General features: G+C 43.1%; 1 protein-coding gene across 2 annotated transcripts in view; it reads left to right on the top strand.

The window, feature by feature from the left end:
* LOC117157703 (uncharacterized) overlaps positions 1-21,589 on the top strand; it is a 37,361-nt gene that overhangs the window by 10,022 nt on the left and 5,750 nt on the right. For both annotated transcript variants that reach the window (XR_004464310.2, XM_033335930.2), the window contains exons 2-10: positions 17,250-17,487; positions 18,112-18,220; positions 18,330-18,354; positions 18,449-18,629; positions 18,820-19,166; positions 19,947-20,013; positions 20,138-20,446; positions 20,714-20,822; positions 21,211-21,545. Coding sequence is in view for 1 of the 2 variants with exons in the window: in XM_033335930.2 (XP_033191821.2) it covers positions 17,250-17,487; positions 18,112-18,220; positions 18,330-18,354; positions 18,449-18,629; positions 18,820-19,166; positions 19,947-20,013; positions 20,138-20,446; positions 20,714-20,822; positions 21,211-21,545 (1,720 nt within the window). In the remaining variant the exon portion in view is untranslated. The remainder of the gene's footprint in view (positions 1-17,249; positions 17,488-18,111; positions 18,221-18,329; positions 18,355-18,448; positions 18,630-18,819; positions 19,167-19,946; positions 20,014-20,137; positions 20,447-20,713; positions 20,823-21,210; positions 21,546-21,589) is intronic.

Consider the following 21,589-nt stretch of genomic DNA (forward strand, 5'->3'; position numbering starts at 1 on the left):
CGGTGGCACTAAACAAACGAACAAGAAGGCCTGGTTGCAGTTCGTAAGTCATTATTAACCCACGTATAATTATACAGTGCCGAGGCGAGCTTCCAACCAGGCCTAGGAAAAGAAGCCACTATACCGCGGAAAGGTATTTAAATTGGCTTAGTATAGAGATACGTCGTCCTTTAAGAACTCGCCGCGCGATTATCTCGGGTTGTACTCTTGATGCGGCTGTACCATGGATACGCGACCGTTGGTACCGGTATGCGCGTCCCAAGACATCGGCCTGTCCGATCGAGCATTCCTTTCGACATTCGGAACCTCGGATGCTGGACAAGGTCTATCTGTATATCCAGATACGAGCAAAATTTTCATCGAGTGCTCTTCGACGAACAAGAGATGACACTGCTCGGTTATTTCTTTATTTGCGACCAGAGAGAAATCGTTAGGTTAAATCTACACACTCCCGACCAAATATCTTTGGAGCTTTAACTTTACTGAAATTCTGATATTCGGTGATTGATGTACATTAAGAATTTTAGATTACATGATTTTTTAAACGAAGTCGATAACAAATATATTACGCTTTGAAGATAACAGAGTAATTGCGTTAAGATCTTTTGGGGGGCATGGGGCTCGTACATATATATCCTCGTTCATAAATATTAGGATACTTATCAACAAATAGATTAAATTTATGATTATTGTATCAATTTTGCCAATTATTCAAATTTTGATAATTTCTAATTAGTTATTTTTCCATAACTCGTGCAATAACAGTCTTCACCAGCTTTTATTGCATAGTGTTGTTTCTGTTCCTTTTCCTGATAATTGATCGATGTATTTCGCATGAAATCAGCAGGAACTCGAAGCTATGAAAAACAAAAATTACGACGTGTAATTCGTTTCAAGTTGTATATCATTAGATTCTATCAAAATTATAAACCGTCAACGATTTCGTTTTCTCTTAACGGTCCACGCCAACGCAGCGTACTAATTAATGATTTTCGACTGAATCTGAAATCTCTGAGGCGAAAAGTCTATCCGAATAAGATCAGTGTTAAAATTTATGATAACTCCGATGGCAAACCTCTCGTGTGTTTCAATTTCCGCGTTTTTTTTAATTAACCACGGCGATAACATAACGGTTAAGCCGATCGTTCATTAACTTCGCCGGATTACTACAGAATTCTAAACCTAACTGCGTTCAGACGTTTTTCCTTGCTAAAGGCATAAGGTAAACGCGTAAATACTCGAAAGGTACAGCAACGTAAATTTTATCGTCAGCAATTACGACACAGCTCTCGCTTTTGCCCGCGTACGGATGACAATAATGGCTCGCGTATATTTCAACGTGGACGAGGGACGCCGCTCTTTCGACAGAACCGACGAAAGTCCTAGTGAAAGTTATAGTTTACAGTCGCAAATTACAAAGGCCACGCGAACCAACGGTACAATTTCACTTTTATTTACCGGCGCCACGGTGACCGGATCCATGGAAAAACCGAGCCAATTTTCCAACGGCGATTCTCGAAAGTGGTTAACAGTAGATGCGTTTCAAGGAAACGTTGAAGAAGGAGGCTGACTCTGAAAGTCTAACGCAGGCAAACAGCGCAATATCGTTGCAATTTCGCAGCGGTACTGCGCTGCGTAATTCGATAGTTTTACCTTGTCAATAACAGAATTCTACGACAGTGTTCATCGCGTTATTGATAGAAATATAAATCTTTCCAAATCACAGGGATCTTAAATTCAATGCAAGTGATGTAGTTTTAGTGCGAAAAATATGAAAGTGTCGAATTGTACAGCATCGCCATTACGAAATCGCAACCAGGACGCGACGTTATGTCTACACCAAGCCTAAGTCGGATTACGACCATCGATATCTCAAGCGAAGTTGGATTCGTAGAATCCTGTGATTTTATACAGATTCCTTCGAATAAGTTGATCCCGGCTTATCATAAGTGAATACTGTTCCAAGGACGAATTTCCTGTCTAACCACTGTAGGGTTGAATGTTAGAATTGGTTTTATGGTCAGACGCTTTTCCTTTGGAAATTATACGAGTTTGATTTATACGGATTCCTCATTATAGAAGCGTCCTTTCTGTAACCAAAGAATTTGTTACATCGACGATGAAGTCAGATTTATGATTCGCTTGCGTTATACGATTGTAGGTGAAATAGAGGGAAATCATCAATTTTTCTAGAGGAACTTACGATTTGCATAGTTCGCGGAAATAGATCCACATCTGTTGATAACGCGTTTTTATGTAGAGAAATCGCTGCAGTGGATTTTGCAAGTGGCTTTCTCCTGTTAATTGCCAACTTCGTCGTTTAGAATTTCTATGTAATTCCATAGATATAATATTAAATTCCATAGATATAATTTAAATATTTCTCTATATACATATGTAATCAAATAAAACACATTATTGACCAGTTGACTAATTAATCGTTCGATTTAGAAAAAATCACTTAAACATCGCAGAAATATAATTTGCAGATAATTTTCATAACAACTAAATGATCGATTACGAAGATTAATTATTATGTAAAAGAAATAATATTTGAATTCTTTATACTTGAAGGGAGATTGAACTACAAGCATACGTTTGAAATTGATATTTCCTATTCGTAACTAGATATTCGACAACACTCGTGCTCTGCTTTCGCAGCAAAACACACGTGTCAACACAATTCTGGGATTTTCTCGTTGTCAATCCCGTAACCTACGCTTTCCTGCCGCGAGATTTTTCCGACAGCCGTGTCGCGACTTACGAAACCGAGCATTGTGTCAGCCTTTTAACGTTAACGCGAACGAAACGGTAATAGGAGCACGAAACATGCACGATAAACGTTGAATGTGATTAATCGCGGATCAGTCGTCCGCCAGACGATTACACGTCGTGTCTAGCGCGTGTCGCGTCGTCTGAATCGCACAGTTCAATGCTTCCCAATATCAAGAATTCCGAGAGCGACTCTCAAGGCTCAGACATCGAGGTCGATCACCCCATTTGTTTACAATTACCCGGCTTACCTACTCAAGGCTGAACCACTTAGGCGAGGGAAGTGGCACGACAAAAAACTACAACGAACGAACGCTGTTCTCTTTGCTTTTTAACCTGTGTATGCGTTTAAATGGAGTTTCTCGTGCGTAAACGTCAAACGATATAAAAAAGAAGTCTTCGTTCTGAAACTGTTTGAGAAACGTCTAATAAAGAATCTATAAATCATCGTTCGTTGCGAGAGAGAATTTGTGCAATTTGTTTTGCGTGAATAGAACGCTCGATAGAGGACCATTAAGCCAAGCGATAAATATTGCGAATATTTTCACGTTGCAAAACAAGTGCCAGGAGCCACGTGTAACGTAACATCCATTCGCGTGAAAAGTTTACGCGTGACTTTCCCAGGATAATATACGCAATTTTTGCTATATAACATGTTCCTTGAATTATAAGTATTATAGGAATATACGTTCTGCCTTGTTACCTGGCCACCGCTATCCCCATCGTTTCCTTGAAATGCCTAGGGCGAAACGGCGTTGTAGTAATAGTAAAGTAATAGAACGTATGCATGTATATTCATTGACAGCCAAAGTTCATGTAATTTGAGTTCACTCACCCTCCGCACTACCTATGATTTTTCGCTTATATAATAGAGAAGTTCAGATAAATTGATTCATCTTCAATAGCGAGTTATTTAATCGAGCACTAGCTAAACTTTCATTTCGATAAATGGAAATTGGGTAGATGGAATTTCGTTATATGTATACGTACAGTGCGAAAGCATCTACATACCACTGCATTATAGCGTTTACATGCTAATTAATTAGGTTCAACTACATTAAGTTTATAGTAATAGTACTTTCGTATGACTACAAAAAACATTTGATACTATGAAAATTTAATATAGAACCTGATAAAAAACGCTTCATTGGAAAATAATATACAGATATAGTATTTACAAATACTTTTTCTAGCCATTGTATTTCTTTCATTTTGCTTATCCTGAATCTCTACATTCGACTGTTTCTACAATATATTATATAATATATATAACCTAGCGACTTTGAAATCTCGATATCTCGAATCGCACATTGGCTAGCATCGTGTAAGTCAATCCTTCTATACAATTCTATATTAACGTCAAATTTTTAATGTAAATCCTCCCTGACTAACTCGTTACATGTGTATCCAGTCGCCAGTTATCAAGACAGTACAGTACATTTGATATCCAACTCATCTTTTAATGCTACTTTTACACCGATTTTCTGGCTGATACCGTAAATAGTAATCTGTCACGTTTCGAAACTTTATCACCTAACCGTGGAACATTTCGTGCCACTTTAGCACGTCTGTTGTTACTTGAATCACATCTTTTTTCATGCACTGCATTTCAACGAAATGTGCACGATTTGCCCGGTTCGTGTCAGCGATACGGTCACAAGCACACATAACCTGTACGCGGCGAACGTAACGAAACACCGCGTAACACGATCGAAGAAACACGAACGCGTGTGCAAGGAAATTCCAAAGATCGCGTCGTCCTTGTACGCGTTTCAATGTCAATCGGGACATGGAAACTCGAGACACGTTCGTGATCGTTATCGCTTCGTTGCCACACAAGCTGGGATTCTCACGTAATCGAATGTTTGGAAATTGTTCCCGCAACCACCGAATCGGAGGACCGCGAAAGTCAATTGACTATTGCGTTTGGATATGTCTTACGGTACGAGTTGCATCACCGCGCGTGCGCGGGAAGAATGATACAAATTTTGAAATACGCGTACGCGACACGTTTGATCCTCGTTTCTTCTGTGTTTTATTATTAAACTAAGGATGTCTATCTGTCACTGTAAGTTACAGTGCTTAGTAGGCGAAACAAATCTCCGTTCAATTGTAGCACCCTCGATTGTATATGTATAATATTTCTAATGATCTTAAGACGAGTAGTTAATGAGAGTAGAAAAAACTTCGAAGGAAAACACAAAGAGTAAAAAGTAAGGAAACATTCTTGTAACGAGAATTCAAGACATTCTCGCGTTGGTCCACTTTCCCGCGGAAATACAAAGGGGATAAAGAAGCGCCACGCAATCGGAAACGAACTGAATAAGAAGAAAAGGCAGCATGTCCTTCGTGACTAGATTGCAGCTGTAGTAACACCGGGCGTTAAATAGCGCGCAAAACGTTGGAAATGCCGTGGCACCGAGCTCGGCATTCGGAAACTCAGGTGCGTGAGAAAACTCACGTTGCTTTACCGAGTTAACCGAGAGAATATATTGGCGGGAGATATGACTGGATGAAAGAAGAAGAAGAAGAAGAAGGTTGCATAATTAGGGATTGCGATGCCGGTTACGTGGTGGCTAACCTCTCGTGGAAGTGAAGCAAATACGCGGTCAGCCCCTCCTTTTCTATCGTCCTTTCTATACGCGTCTTTTTCTCCCTCCGCCTCGTATATTATACATACGTCTGTATCAGAAATTCCCAAGCGAATGCCACGGTATTTCTACGTTTCACTCTTCATTGGCGAGATTGAAAAGCGCGCCATACTAGCGTACAATGAAGCTGTCGATAACTTTCGATAGCTTTCGTCTCTATCGGCTATTTTTTATTCCGCCTTCGTTAAAACGCAGCGCAGGCAATTTCGCTATTTTCCTTAAGTCGTGTTTAGAGAAAACAGCTTCATTCGCGACCCGCACGGGTCAATTGACGGAATAATCGTCTTGAGACGGAAGACAGTACGATTCAAATCCTCGAGTTCAACTACCTGATCGTTAACTTTACTTTCTATATTTACAGAGAAACAGGATTCGTCTTGTAGTATTGAAACTTCTGCTGTTTCTTAGCGTTCAAATTTCGAATGTCGTATTGACACAGGATGTTTGGAAGCGGGTTTAAGCGGGTAGCCATTCGTCAAATATTGGGCCGAGGGAAGGATTCACGGAGTTAAGGTTTCAACTTAGAGGCGCCGTAGAGAGAAAGACAAAGAGGCAGAGAGATTATTCTAACTCGTACAAACGAGAGGATACTTCGCAAACGTGTGCGAACGTACGTGCATTACGTGCTAACAGATACTTCGATATTTACCCGTAGGTTGAAGCAACAACGCGAACGCGCGCACTTGTGTCATGGGAAAGGTCATTTAAAAATGTTAGCTCTCTCGGCAGGTTAGCACAAGGCAACATTAGCAGAATAGAATTGTCGTTACCTCATATAAACGAGACAGATCGGCGGTTATTTCATCGGTGAGTTAATCTCGAGGGTGATAAGGCTCGATGAGACGCTTTCACGTTACCTCATCATCGAGGATGAGTAAAATCGTTCCAAATATGTAGAAAGCCGGTAGGCCGTAGGCCAAGTCTCTTTCTGAAAACTCTCTCATGGATCTCTTTGTTTTCGTTTGAGGAAAAATGGGGTAATATTATTGCAATTAGTTAAAGACCTTTGGTAATTAAACAGAACGAACGGGAAAAGGAGGTCGACGGTCACACGGTCCGTCGTATCTGTCAAAGTAGATTGCAGACGTTTTCGTAGCAATCAACTCCGGTAAAGGTTGGCTCACACCTTTCCCGATGCTAATTGTTTATGATCCACAAGTGTAAACAGTCGTGTTCTCCTTTAAACGAGAAAGCTTGTTTCAGTCGCGCGATTTTTACGTGTCAATGACATCGTGTACTACCATTGAAAGTCAGCCGCGTCTGTAGCGTCTGATACGTTTCAACGATACCCGTTCTAATCGAGCGTCAAAGCAGAACGTTAAAGGAGAACCACGCGATCGATTAATCGGAACAAACGATCCGTCGTTTAATGAATTACAAACTCGAACACGAACCACTCTACCTTACCAAGGCGAGACGTTATGTCACGAAACGAGGTTGCTGATCTTGAGAACGGGCCAGGAGGCTTAGGCGACGCTGAATTCTCGCGATCTCGCGTTGCATATTACACCCGACGATTATAACAGACAGGAATCATTGCACGTGACGCGTGGCGTTACATAACCAGACCGGGCTATGTGTATATTAGCTGAAAAGGCTTACGTGTACACATTCTAGCCCGAAGAGCTTGGATTAACGAATTGACGCCTGAAACTTTCCTTTCCTTATAAGACAAACCGGAGAAAACGGAGTCGGCGGTGCTTAAATTAAGGTCCCTTCTCGCCATTAGACGTAAAAGGAGACTCTAGTTCCCGTTTAGTTCTATAACATCCCGTGCAGGATTACTCCCAGTCGGTTATTCAATCCGTTGGCAAATATTTTCTATCTCCATATCCATGACGTTGATTTAACACTAGAACTACTGACCTGTATCGTGTTATCTAAACATATTTTACATAAACATAGTTGCGATTGAAGTCGTATGACGGGGAATATAAATTTTTGTATATGTTTAGTAATCGCAAAGAAGACAAAAGATCTGAAAAATAATATTATTTCAGGGCGATAGGACGAACCTAGCGTTAAATAAGACACCGATATTGACTCAACGTGTCACTATTTTTATGAACGAAGATCCATCATCTATGGATCTTACCTACAAATGTCGCTCTAGGATCATATTAGAGCGTTGAAAATTATAGTCCATCCTGACACAGATTCCATGCATAACTGTAGTTCCAAACAATTAATTTCTGGTGGCCACTTCTCCGGCCGCAGCGAATGCATCGTGCGCATCGAAGCAGCACGAATAATATATCCAACAAAATAAAAGAACCCCGGTTAGACCGGAATTCGCCGATACAAATATAGATATAACAAGACTCGGCTATAACAACGAATTAAAACGATGTTTTCGATGCTCGTTAAAATCGGGCAAAACCCGATAGGTTTAGACTTTCTCCAGGAAAAAAAACTCGTCGTGGTTCGGTGAAAATACCGATAGAAACAATCGTCTGATAGCAAAACGAGAAACAAACACGGATAACGATAGAAAGCGTTATGGCGGGGAGTGGATTTGCGGTTTTGCGGAAAACCTTGCGAGCTAGTCCGCGGAATAAATCGGCTGTAATTTTGTGACCTGTCGGTGAAACTCTGTACACGAATCTTTGTGTCCGTCACGGACAATTCAATGAAATCACTCTGATAGCCGGAAAACGGTCCAACTACGTTTATTTCACCTTCGTTCGTCCAGTAATTTGCCAATCTGTGATGGGACGCGACGTTTCCAATGGTTCGCGTCGATTTAGAAAGCGCCGTAAACTCGATGGTCGACTGCGAGCAAAATGACTGCAATTAACGCGACTGGGCTTCGCATCGATCGTGCCACGTATCTCTCTAGCGCTTAAAATCCAACGAAACCAATTGGAGGACAGGAATTTTTTGTTTACTCGTCTAATTTATCCGAGTTGCTCGAACGAGAAACATCGATAGAAAATCATTCGATTTCCAATGGATACGTTTAATGCTCGTCCAATGATAAACGATATTATCATCGTTAAGTTGGAAAGTCGAATGTATACGTTCCACCTGTATTCTGTCGTCTCGGATTATCGCGCAGCATATGCTTTAAGAAAGCGTAGGTAGGTCGTATTTAAACGAAAGTGACCGTGTGCTTGACGGTAATACAAATTACGATCGAGATTGTATTCTAGTAAATCGAAGGTTTCTACGAGTCGTCACGATCATCGATTAAAAGATCACCGATTGATCGATGTGTCGGAGAAAGTTGTTCGTGGAACAAAATCAAAGTTAATCGACAGCTTGGATTGATTTGATAAAGATAATGGAAGTCACGGCTACGTTCTACTCCAATTAGGTGAACGGTGCAAGGTCGATAACCAGTGGCTAAACATCGAACTTTGTTGCCGCTAATGGGTGTCACTGACCCGCTGACACACTCTTCCAAGTGCACGCGCGTTTCTTGCTGGCTCGCGTGTTTCTCCGCGGATACTTTTATAGTAGACCAGCGTATGTCAACGACCGTGCGTCTGTCGATCCGTACTCCGATAGCTGGTGCTGCAAAAAGGGAAAAACTCAAAGCCAAGAAGAATCGGGTTGAAGGATTTATTGGCCCCCTGGTCCCATCGATCAGGCGAGACCGAGGTCGATTTTATCTGTATTTATGCTCGATACGTATGACCGTTCCTGATATAATAAAAATAAATACGTGGGTGTCCAGTTCGGCCATCCGAGATTTATGGCTTTTGACAAGGATATCTCTCTTACCGGTCATCTATCTTCCGCGGTAGTCAAAACAGAATGCACGAGGTTCTACTTTCACAGGGAACCAGGCGAGTCTCGTCGCGTAATCGCCATTCTGACACCGAGGATTCTTGCGTTTAATTATTCGCCGCGTAATAAAAATAAAAATTAACGAACAGATACGATCACGGTACGTCGTAACGCGTTACTTTCCATCGCGTGAAAGCGAATCTTCTGTTTCATAAGTCGAAAAAAAAAAGCGAATGGATACCGACACGGAAGAATCAATGTTCGCGTTACAACGTGACTGATTCTATTCGTAAGAACGGATCAACCGCGGAGTACATCGCTCAAACAGGAAAGTTAACGAGAAACGCGTGGAAAAAGCGGCAATTTTTGTCGGGTCACGAGTTACATTTCAGATTCGTTTCCTAACAAGCAAAGGGAAATCGTTCGATCCTGCCCGCATTTTAATTGAAACATATACGGGTTTTCACTCGATTATTTCACGCTGCTCGAAAAAGAGCCGAGAATTTTGCAAACATTGCCTCATCGTTGCCTTTCCTTCGCAATCCGTTCGACCTCGTACACGCTTCGAACGCGTAAATTCTTTTGCCCGATGAAAAATGTCGTTCCCGGAACGCGGAACGAGACAACAAAAGTAACTCTGTTAACGAGCCACGAGTTGCACCCTTTGAAAAGTTACTCGAACCGCGCGGATACGCTTTTCGCATAACAAGCACAAATTGCTGAACAACGAAGAAGCTCGAAGCTAACGAGGAAATATTTGCCTCGCTCCGGAATACATTTGCATTTTATGAAGTTTCGAGGAGTCGGAGAGACGAGGCGCCGTTCAGACTCGACCTGTGAAAATTATCAACCGACCTAGCCTAGGTATTCCCGTTAGACACGCAGCAAGAAATAATTTACCATTCTATCGGCATTGTGCCGCATTAAACGCCATAATCGGGTGCCTAGAGACGAACTGAAAACTTTACGGCTGTCAGATGATCACCGTTACCGTTCACCGCAAACATGGCAACGAGCATTGTGTTTCTCTTCGTCCGTATCTTTCGACGTTTACTCCTTTCCCCTTGCAGCTACGAGGACGAGCACAACGACGACGACGACGACGACGACGAAAAGAAACACTTAACGAGGCCCGTAAATCGTTCGCGTTCCAAAAGAATAGCGGAAACAAAGCGCGATCCGTAACATTCCTCTTTCACTTACCGCAGAGAGAGTCTCCAGGTTCTTTGATCGATACGTCGCATCATTTATCATGATTGAACATTGGACGTGTTTGAAACGGTCGATCATGGCGTCGATCCTTTTTCATCTTGCATTCCTCTCTTTCTTTTTATTTAATGTGAAAGATAAACGTCGATAACAATGAATAAATCATGCTCCTCCTTATCCAGACTATGAACTCGATTAAATCGTTCGTTAAAGGTGGATGTTAAGTTTCGTTCAGACTGTGCCTGTTCTCTCCGATCGTTAAAGTCACCGATAGGAACAATGATCCAGTGAACTTTAAAGAGATCGGTCCTCCGTCGTACTTTTCCGCGTAGCCGTTCTTTTCCCCGACCGGTGCGAAGGGCATATCCAATAAATGAGAATATCGGAAATATCTCAAGGCCAGTACCGGCCGTTCAATATAGAGTTAATTGCAAATAGAAGAACGCGGAGGGAACTTGATTACAGTAATTCCGTTCTTTGATCACCGATATCCGGTTTATCGACTTCGCCAACCGTCTGAGGCGCTATATAATTTTTCACTCACCTCGAGGACGATTAGCAAAAAGGACGGATAGAGAAATCGTTCTGAAGATGTTAGAACAGCTGTATAATCGAAGCTCTTTGATATCGATACAACGTGGTAATGTTAAGCCATTACATACTAAATACCGAGCCGTGTTTCAGCGCACCATCCAGAATGCTAATTACCAGCTAATGAATTTGGAAAATCTAAAATAAAAGTAACGGATATTAATGATTTTATGCGATGTCTTCTTATTGAACCGCATTACCACGACGGGTATCGACTTCTAAATAAATGATTCCGAACATAGCAGAACAAAACTACGTTTGCAACGCAGGTGCGGTACGTAATTGGTTAATACCGATCGTTTTCTCGTGAAAATCGAATAAAATGGAAAAGCACGATTCGTCGAGAAAGTCACAAAATACCTTTAGCATTATGTGAGGGGAAAACGATTAATCGTCTCGCTATATCCAAGGCGTAATATACTAGAATCAAAGCTGAAAATAGCGCGAGTAGATCAATGACCGCGAACGGGAGGATAGATCGATCAAAGGCGCGGATTCTCGAGATCGAATGGAACGAGATCGGTGGCGCGTGAAGGGAAGAAACATGAAACACGCCCGATTCCGAAGCGTTGCCCTTTTCCTCTCTCTGTTGGTCTATCTGTGCTCGTTGCACACGATCTCGATTCGTGTTCCTCGAGGCTCTCCGGCTCGAGCGTAGTTAAAGCGGCAATTCGGCCGTAACGAAAATGAATTTTACTCTGCTCGAAATTGTGACGCGACGCGTGATCCACGATAACAGAGCCAGTTGTGCTTGAGACAGCATAAACGAGCGCAATTTCGCGTCGTGTACACTTAACGATATCAATTACGTTGTTCCCTGGACGACGCACGGATGCCGACGACGTGCGATCAACGAATACAATGCGATAACTTTGAAATTTGTTGTTCACAGTTCCTTCGCGATTTATTACGGCGATTCTCGCAGTTTCTTAGCAAAGCGAAACTTTATAGATCGCAAGAAACGAACGTTTTTTTATGGCCAAGATAAAAGGTAAATAGGTTTTAAATATACATACAGGCAGCCTGTTGCTCGAGCGTGTACATCAAGCGTAGCAATACGGTAAAATAAGATGGATAATTTATTCCCTCGATTAATTTTGCTTTAACATGATGTTCGTCTGCTACTCTTTTCAAAGTTTCTCGAACGCGCCCCACACCGTGACGAAACAGGAACCAGAAAAACCTGTAATCGCGACTTTTCTGAAATACAAGTTCGCCTGATCTTGCCATTAATCGCGGTATACGCCGTTCATTGCACGGCTGCGTGTATTCCTACATGAACGGGCTACGAACGTATTCACCAAGAGCGAGCTCGGAGGAAAATTCTTGTAATCGAGGTAGCCCATTGCGCTACGCGAAACGTCAATTAGGAAACCAGTTGGTTTCCTCGTTATTACCGGGAATCGGTTAATCGTTATTATTCCGTCCCTCCAGCAACGTTTATCTCGTTCTTTACGTAATAGGCCACTTCATTCACAAAACCGTTTCGCGAGTCAACGAAAGATTCGTTTGAAAACACCGATATCGGCTTTCATTGTCAGTTTACGAGCAATTCCACGTTACACAGAACTTTTGTACGACGACTCTACGATACTTTAATACTCCGTCGATCGATTCAGCTTCGTAGAAGCAACTGTTACAACTGTTTCTTTTCGTTGCCAATGGAAAATTCGCAGTATCGAAAGAATTTACCGTTCCTCCGGGTCGTAAATATTAATCGTATTACCTTCGTAGCTTGGTCGGATTAAAATTAATATTTCAACCTGACCCGAACGTTTCCGCGGCTCGATGTTTACGATCGACCTGCGACTTGGAGGCACAGTTTTTCACGATCTCCTTGAAACACAGATAAAATGGAAAGTATCGCGTGGCTGTGGACGCTCGGTCGTGACCCAACGTCTTCTACGAGCGATCTAACAGGAGGCGAGGAACGAGACACGAGAGGACAAGAATACTCGTCAGGGCGTGTCTTTTCCGTGTTCTCTGCAACTTCCATCGACTTTCTCTACATTGTTTGCGCGCTGGACGTTCCGGGCATCCCTTCGAACCGCGTGCACAGACCAATACGAAAGCACGAGCTGGCGCAATTATGCGAGAAACTCGTGTCACGAATCGGAAGAAAAAAGACGAGTGAAAATGTACTGAACGCGAGTCAATAATTGCGCGCATCGTCCGATCGATTGCGCGCGCCACGTTCTCACCGGAGGTACACAATAAAGAGAACAATAAAGTCTGCTCGGGCTTGGGAAGGGCATCATGAACATACTCGTGTCTTTCTTCTTCTTTTCTCTTCTTCTCTTTTTTTTTTCCTTTCGAACCTCGCGCGCATATCGCCGTAGCTTTCTCCGTGCCGAACGACGAACTTAACCCAGAATCGACGGACCCTTCGCGCGTTTCATAATTATCATAAAGCGTGAATAGAATCCCGAGCCGATAATTCGAGGGTCCTGTTATCTCGCTACGTGCACACATGCACGAACGATCGGTATTCAAGCGAGCGTCTGTCGAGCATTGTAATGGTACCGATGATACAGCTGCTCGATATGAGTGACTCGTCGAATCATAATCCGGAAAATCGGACTTTTTACAACGATAACTTACGTCAAGCGAATCGCGAAGATTTCTCGAATATCGAAACTTCGTACGAGGTTGCCACACGAGGTTGTTAGCGTAACACCGTGGCTTATTAAGAAACGAAATAATTTCGTGGAAAGGCTTAACGTTAATTATTATTGTACAACAACGTTCTCTGCTTTCCCTCCAAAAACAGTTAAACACGTTAACCAGCCTGAGGAACTTCTTCCTCGTTTTTCGTCCTTTCGTTACTCGTTAGCTCGTCGCGAAGGGAACTGATTGGCATAAAATATGAACCGAATGCGGGATTCGACGCGAAGTAAACGCGCGGTAATGGCCGTGCACGAGAGCTCTCTTTGACGAGCTGCTACGCTCAGACGGTAGCAGCTACCAGTATTAGCGTTGGAAGGTGTGGAGGAAAGTTCGTGACAGTCGTAACACTTTCGTGGCTGGATCGTTAAGTAGCGATATCGACGACAATAACGGTATGCCCGAGTATATCGATGGCCTGGCCTCTTGTCGCGGGAACCTCCTTGAGAATCTACGCGCGTCCATTGTCCTCGAGATTACATAAGAGATTACGTTCCTCGCGGTCTTGAAACTTTTCAACGACCTCTACTCGGTTTCTAGATCGCTCGCGGGATGCTCGTTATCGCGTCATCGACGCGTCTTATCGATATCGGACCATGAAAGGATTAATGAAACCATTGTTAACAATGTACTAACTCCGTAGATAGAATCTCGACAGCTTTGAGCTTTTCTTTTCCCTATCATCTCACCTTCTCCACTCCACGTTGCATTTCCATGCATATAAATCACTGGTTACGGTTATCGGAGCAGCACTTTTTGTGTCCGCACGATCCTTTTCAGGTCGGCTTAACATTTGTGCCGTCTTGGCCGGACGATAGAAATACGGAGCAGTCGAACAAAAGCAGCAAGGGTTGAAGGGATCGTCAGGTGAACGCATTTTGGAGAGATGCTCAGAAACGAGGGCATAGAGGCGCGTTTACCGAGCTGTCGAGAAGTGGAGGCAAGCATCGGAGGGAGTTGTTGAAAACCTACGGCAGCGTGACTGTTTTCCGACGCGTTTGAAAGAGCGGGTCTTTAATAAAAGCAACTACGACTTCCTTAAGAACGTCGCGAGGAACACGTTAAAAATGCGTTAACAGCTTGTAACGAGTACCTACCTTTCGTGTCAGTGATCCCACCGGCCGAGAAATCTCGTGGATCTTAGTAGGTGTCGTCGACAGGTATTTCACCTTGCCGCCCCAGGGGGTAGAGCTCCTCTTCTTTGTAGTACTTTTCCCTTATCTAGCGGATCGCCGATCAGATCGGAGACTGGTCTTTCAAGATCGAACTCGACACGATATCACGCCGAGTCGCCAACGTTTCGTTGTTTCGGTATATATATGCACGTCCCTTATTACCGTCCAATAAGGAAATTTGTAATTTTCCGATAATTGCGAACGCAAGGTGCACCCATTGCCGAGGCAAAATGGTAATCACGTCGTAAATAGTCGCATGTAAATTGACTCGGATAGGAAGCCTTCGTCGGTTTGCGTTTTGTGTAGAGCGTAGTCTGCCCGAAATGATATCCTCTAAAAAGAGGAAAGCAAAAGCCCTGCAGGTTCGTAGGAAAGTGCAGACGATGGAATTCTCTTTCGCCTTCGGTAACGTTCACGAAGAGCAAAAAGGAAGGGAGCAAGAACGAGTACAAGGTGGAATAAAGATAGAAGAGAAAGAAGACGAGCTCTCCAGCTAGTCGGAGTAGTTTTAAACTAGTGTCTCGTTCTTTCTAATGACTGTCATTTACCTGGTGTCATTCTCGTGTTCCACTGCATCCGACAACCTACGACGTCCCTTCATACTGCACGTAATCTTTTCAATGTCCGAGACAAGACGGATTCCCGGCGTCATTAGGGAGCATAAAGTGTCTTTCTTTCCTTGTTTCATCCGCCTGCCCCACCCTGCGCGTCTCCTTTCTATCTTTCGTCTTTTTCGTCGTCTGCGGTGGAATTTGCTTCGACTCCTCCGCTTCGTCGTTCCTTCCTCGACGATTGCGCAGGCCAATAGTGCGCCAGGTGTGGTCATTAATTTCGCAGGAGACTGTGGAAAAAGACCGCGAGATCCGAACAAAGATTGTTTCGAGTCGGACTGCGCGGCTCTCCGACCGCCGACTGAAACGAGCATTTTTGCAGGACAATTATTCGCGAAGGTGAGCCGCGTCGTTGACACAGAATTGCTGTAATTCCTCTTTCCAGACCGTGCACAAATTTTCCGGCCGTTTTGCCGTCCGTCCCCAAGCAGGAAAACGTTCGTCCGCGATTTTAATTCTTCTTCCTGCGAATCTTGCTAGATGTTACGAAATATTTCATATTTCTGTAACGCATACGGTAGCCCAAATGCAGCTTCTAAAACCGCACATTATACAATTACACGTATTTATGAAAAATACAATCCCTCTATATCGAACCGCTATGAATATAGAACGGTTTTCGAACTTTTATTCCGAGCGATAAGCACAAACTGAACAAAGACCTAGTTTCATTCTCAAATTTTAAAGTTAAACTTATCCGCCACATTTTAAGATTCTTCTTGAATAATTGCGAATTTCCCGGAGATATATAGGAACGTACAAACACGTAGGATATTCTATTACCGGTGGTAATTACCTGGGTAGCAGTAAAATCCAGAGGAGACGGAAATCAATGGAAAGCGTTTAAACCACTGCCATCCTCACCATCCCCGTAAGCTATTCCAGACGCGCGACGCGACTACCACAGATATGCAACCAATACCCGCTATATTATATTCGATGGCGCACATGTCTATTCCGTAGACACCAAACATATTCGACGTTTTCTTTTTGGATTTTTTAACGGTATACAAAGGCGCGCTAGTAGATCGATAATAACGAAACGCATAAATTATTTTACTTCGCGAAATAAATACGGGAAAATACCCTTAACGGATGGCTAGAGTAAAACGATGCCCTTTATACATATAATTCAGTCTCAATGACTAACTGTTCCTTCTGTCACACCACTCCCATTGTATCCTCGGGCCAAGAAACGTTTCTGTCCGTGATGTGTCGCGTTTCCGACTGCGTTTCGTGACTGCGAACGTATATGCAAATTTTACGAATACAACCAAAGAAACGGTACAAAAGGAAGAATATGAAAGCAAGTATTATACCAAATACACATTATATAGTGCGCTCTATTACGTTTTTGTATCTTGAAATTTTACATCCGCACTATACTGGTGACGTATCGACATATCTCAACATCGCTAAATACGACTAAGATTTTTTACTGAGTTGCGAATAGTCGCCGGTTATTAGCGAGAGGGACTCTGGTCTCGTGTGATTTCGCCGAGCGTGGAACGCATAGGAATAATACCGAGAAAGTAATGTTGCTCGCTTTACGTAACGAAAAAGACGAGACTCGTTAACGCGGTTAAATCCAGGATAAAATTATATCGCGAGTAAAGCGTACTCGTGAATTCATTCGGCTAAATGAATCGCGCTCTACTTTCCGTCCGAGCTGCTGATACGATTCACCGAACAATACGTGTAACGACGGTGACTCGTAATTCGATTCGTGCCACCGAATCCACTTTCTTTTTCCAGCATTTTGTACTTCGTTAATTATCGTGCGATTAAATCCAATGCCAAATAACATCGATCGGACGAGATTGAGTTTTAATTGGTTTTCGCAGGTCGGGTGGTGCATCCGGCACGGGTAGTGCTGGGATGGTACCATCGACCGGTGGAGGTCCTGGAAATCCAACAGGAGGCGGCAGGATGGCCGTCATCGGTGTGACTAGGAACGTCAGGCTGAGACGGCGTGGAGCGTCTGGATTTGGCTTTTCTCTTCGTGGTGGCAGAGAGTACGCAGCCGGATTTTACGTGAGCGACGTGCAACCTGGCAGCGAAGCTCACAGAAATGGATTAAGGGTAATGAAGTCACAAATTGTAGTTACATTTCTGTAATTGCTATCGGTACACCGAAGATATTTGTGTAAATTCAAATTTTTATGCACGTAATTGAAGCACGATCCATTAAATATTATAATGATTACTATATCTTGATTGTTTTACTTATTTCTGCATATTATGTGCATTGTTGGGATTTACGGTGTTTCATAAATGCGCAAACATCCACATGCACCTACCGGCCAAAAATTTGAGATCCGTTTCCTGATTGTACTTACATTTTGTCCCTCGCTAATTTCATTAATCGTTTAAGTTGAAGTTTATTAATTTTTAACTGTTTAATTCATCGATTGTTAAATATCCATTGGAAATTAACGTTGCCGATATCGATAGTTGTAAATTTCCTTTACAACGACAAATTTTTTATTGAATGTTACTTCGAGATAAACTTTTCTATTTTTTTTTTTTTTTAATTCTCCGGGGGAAACACGTAGCGATTTCAAACTTTTGCCTGGTGTTATAGCTATTCGTATAACATTCGTCAAGAGATACGAATCGATTCCGTAATTACGAAACTACGGTTTCTGCTCTATTTCGTTAACCGTGTATTCTACTTTTCGTTTCACTTTGTTTTTTTACTTTCAGGTCGGTGATCAGATCATAAGGGTGAACGGGTATCCGGTTGAGGACGCAGTCCATCAGGAAGTGGCACTTCTGGCAAAAAACCAGCAAGTGCTCGTTCTCAAGATTCGAAGTAATTACTCGCATTCTTTTCCTCTTTTTTCTTTTTTTTTTTTTAATTCTTTCAACTCCAGAATACACGCGAACAACTTATACTGATTGCTCGTATTTTATTGTTTCAGGCGTGGGAATGATACCTGTGAAAGAGTAAGTACCGATCGCTCATTAAAAATTCTGCAAGGCTCTGGCGTTAGTCCGCGGAGTGTTTCCTCGTTATAAAAGTACTTTATGATTCGCAAAGCAACCCGAACGATCCGGTCACCTGGCACATGGTGCAGCAGCAACAGCAGCAGCTACAGTACAACGAAACTGGTTTGGGTGCCGTTCCGAGCACCGAAGTCAGGATTCGAATTCTCGTCGGCGAGAAGGGTCGCCTCGGGTGTGGTGTTTGCAGAGGCATCGTGCCAGGCCTCACAGTTCAGGTTAATTATACATAGTTTCTCGCTGACATTTGATAGTAATTTCGTAACTCTCCAGTGTTTAATTTCAATTACTTTCAATTTCCACTTAAATGGCGATAGTAAAATTGATCTTGTTCGGTCAAATTACCGTGGATACGGAATAGCACGATATAACAGAGGATCGACAATTAATTCAATAAAATTCATTTAGGGCACCAGAGACGATGGACCAGCCAGAGCAGCGGGCTTGAAAGCCGGCGACATTATAATTTGGTGCAACGGCCAGCGTCTCACTGATCTTCCGTTCGAAAGAGCCATCGAGGTAATGAGAAGCTCCGCCGTTCTCGACCTCATAGTGCAACGACCCACGCCGAATCACCTTTACGACTGCCCTGAACCATTATGGACCCGTGGCTCGAGCGGTTACGATTCTGAAACGTCGAGTATGGCTGCAGCCAGCCCACAGCCGCAGAATCCTTCTTACTCGCCGCAGCATCATCACGACCCTAGAATGCATCATCGATACCCTCGCGATGACGTTTGCAACCGAAATGGAAGGTTAGTAAGACGAAGAGCAAATGGTATTTATGAAAAACTCGAACACTCAAAAGTCTATATGATATGGAAAAATATACGAAATATGTAAAGTAAAGCGATCCTCTCGTTAACATTTAGAAAGCAAAAGAAATCTCTATGTAGATTTCGTTCCTGCAATGCAAACATCTATGGTCTACTTATGTCATTTTATTCCTCTAACGTTAGGTAATTGATTGCGTAGATTACAAAACCAAAACAAATAGGCAGAGTAATATATACAGAATCAGAAATTTGTTTCACTTTCCCGTCTAATCAAGATAAATGCCTTGCAATGGTAAAGAAGTGTCTGTAATTAGTTACGTGCATAACTCTGATGTAACGTTTAAACGACCATATTGTAACACGATTATTATGCCATAGCCTGAACCGTTGTACGTAATTACAATTAACAAGGACCAGCTAAACTGTTCTTTGCCATAGAATCGGGCTAGATACAGTAGCTCGCGCAGTTTATGGCATTGGATAAGTCTCTCTCTCTCTCTCTTTCGTTACCGGCCGTTATCATGTGGCATCGACGAATTTGCACCAAGGAGAAAGTCGGTCTATTAATAGGACAGTCGGTGATAACGATCGTAGCACCGGGGAACAGGACGAATTCCTGACCGCCTCATAAACGTTCATCCTGTTCTTAACCCTCGTTCCTTTACGTCTTGCTTCCTCACGATGTTGTATAATTGGAATTAGAAAGTAGTACCGTTTGATGCAAAAATTACTGGTAACACGTGACCGTGAATATTGCAGGATTTGTTGCCCGCTTGCCCTGTCCACCAGCAGCTGCAGCTCCGCGGAATGGGCTCACGTGGATCAGGTACGAATTCTTATTCAAAAAATGGATCGTAATTTTTATGAAAAATTTGAAAATGCCGAAGAGCGATACTCGTTCGATTGAAAAATAGAGAGACGCTAAGCGACGGCAATTGATTGGTTCGCAGGCTCAGGAATGGTCTCGAAGACCAAATAACACCACGGTGATCCGTATCAATCAGAGCCAGAACCAAAACCACAGGTTCGTAGGTGCACCAGGTCGTCCGAACTCGCGTGGTAATTACGAAGATGATATCGATAACGAGCCTCTGTACGATCCTGTGGCACCAAGAATCGATTACGAAGTCCACGATTTCGACGCTAATCCGAGAGACGAAGCGAATCGTCGTTTGGCTTATCGAAGGGACAATATGCGGCAACAGGACGTCATTTACGATGGTCCAGCCGATGATATGCCTCCCTATCATGGATCCAAAGTGAGTTACTCTTGTGTTAATAGGTATTGTTCTTCTAATATCTAGCGCTCGCTCTTTGATAATTAACGAGTATTCGATCAGCGCTTTCTACCTCCGAGTCTTCTCATAATCATCGCGATTATCTTGATCGAATTAACGTAATGATCAGTGTATAGTAGCCTAGAGCCATCGACGCGGCTTAATTAAAAAGAGAAACGATCGTAGAGGTACGGTGATTGTACGTTCGAACGTTGGACTGAGAGGACTCTTGTTAAACTTTTGTCACAGGAAAATGGCACACAGGACGGAGATAGGAAAACGATAACGACCGTGGAGATCCACCAAACTGTATGCCCACCAGCACCGCCGCCACCTCTTCCTTATAAATGGTCCGGAGGTACGTTAAAATAATTCGAGAAAATACACGTAAGATCTATCGATACGACACATACGGCAAATCGTCATTTTTTTCTATCGTTAGAAAATTCCTGAAGCAAAAGTGTCATTGATACACGCGGTTTCTCGTTTCGATCTCGTACCGAAGATACTTTTAAAACGTTAAAAGTCTTTTTCTTGCTTGAAACAAAGGCGAGATTGTGACATGAAAAAGTCAAGAATCGCAGTAGCGTCAAACGCTGACACTTTCTAAATAAGAAACAGCGTTCTAAATTATTAAGATCCTTTCGTAATACCTCGCAATACTTCGGACTTTAACAACACGTGTTAAAGTCAACTTCTAAAACGCGTATCATAAAGTAACGTGAAATGCGTTTCTATCCTTACAGACACGAAGCCAATGAACGCGAAGGGTATGCAAATGGGTAGCACAATGTCTATGGGCAGTACAGGCTCGACGGAAACGGAGTCGAGCCTCGAGTCTTCCTGCAGCAAGGACTCCGCTTCGACTTCTTCGTCCTTATCGACGTCCTCCTGCGAGCCACCGTCGACAGTTTCGTTCGGCTCGATCACTGCCACCTCGACCGGGACCAATAAAACCAATGACACCGCGGCCACCGCGGCCACCGCAACGCCCCGCAATTGCGCCACAAGGACATCGCCGATAGCCTGCACCGATCTAAGCACTGCCATCACTCAGGAATTGCAGAGGCGGGCGCAGCAGGTAGGAGAGCCGCGACTTTTCCTCTTCGCGAAACCTATACACCG

This window comes from Bombus vancouverensis, chromosome 6 (assembly GCF_051014615.1).
Source record: "Bombus vancouverensis nearcticus chromosome 6, iyBomVanc1_principal, whole genome shotgun sequence".
Taxonomy (NCBI): Eukaryota; Metazoa; Arthropoda; class Insecta; order Hymenoptera; family Apidae; genus Bombus; species Bombus vancouverensis.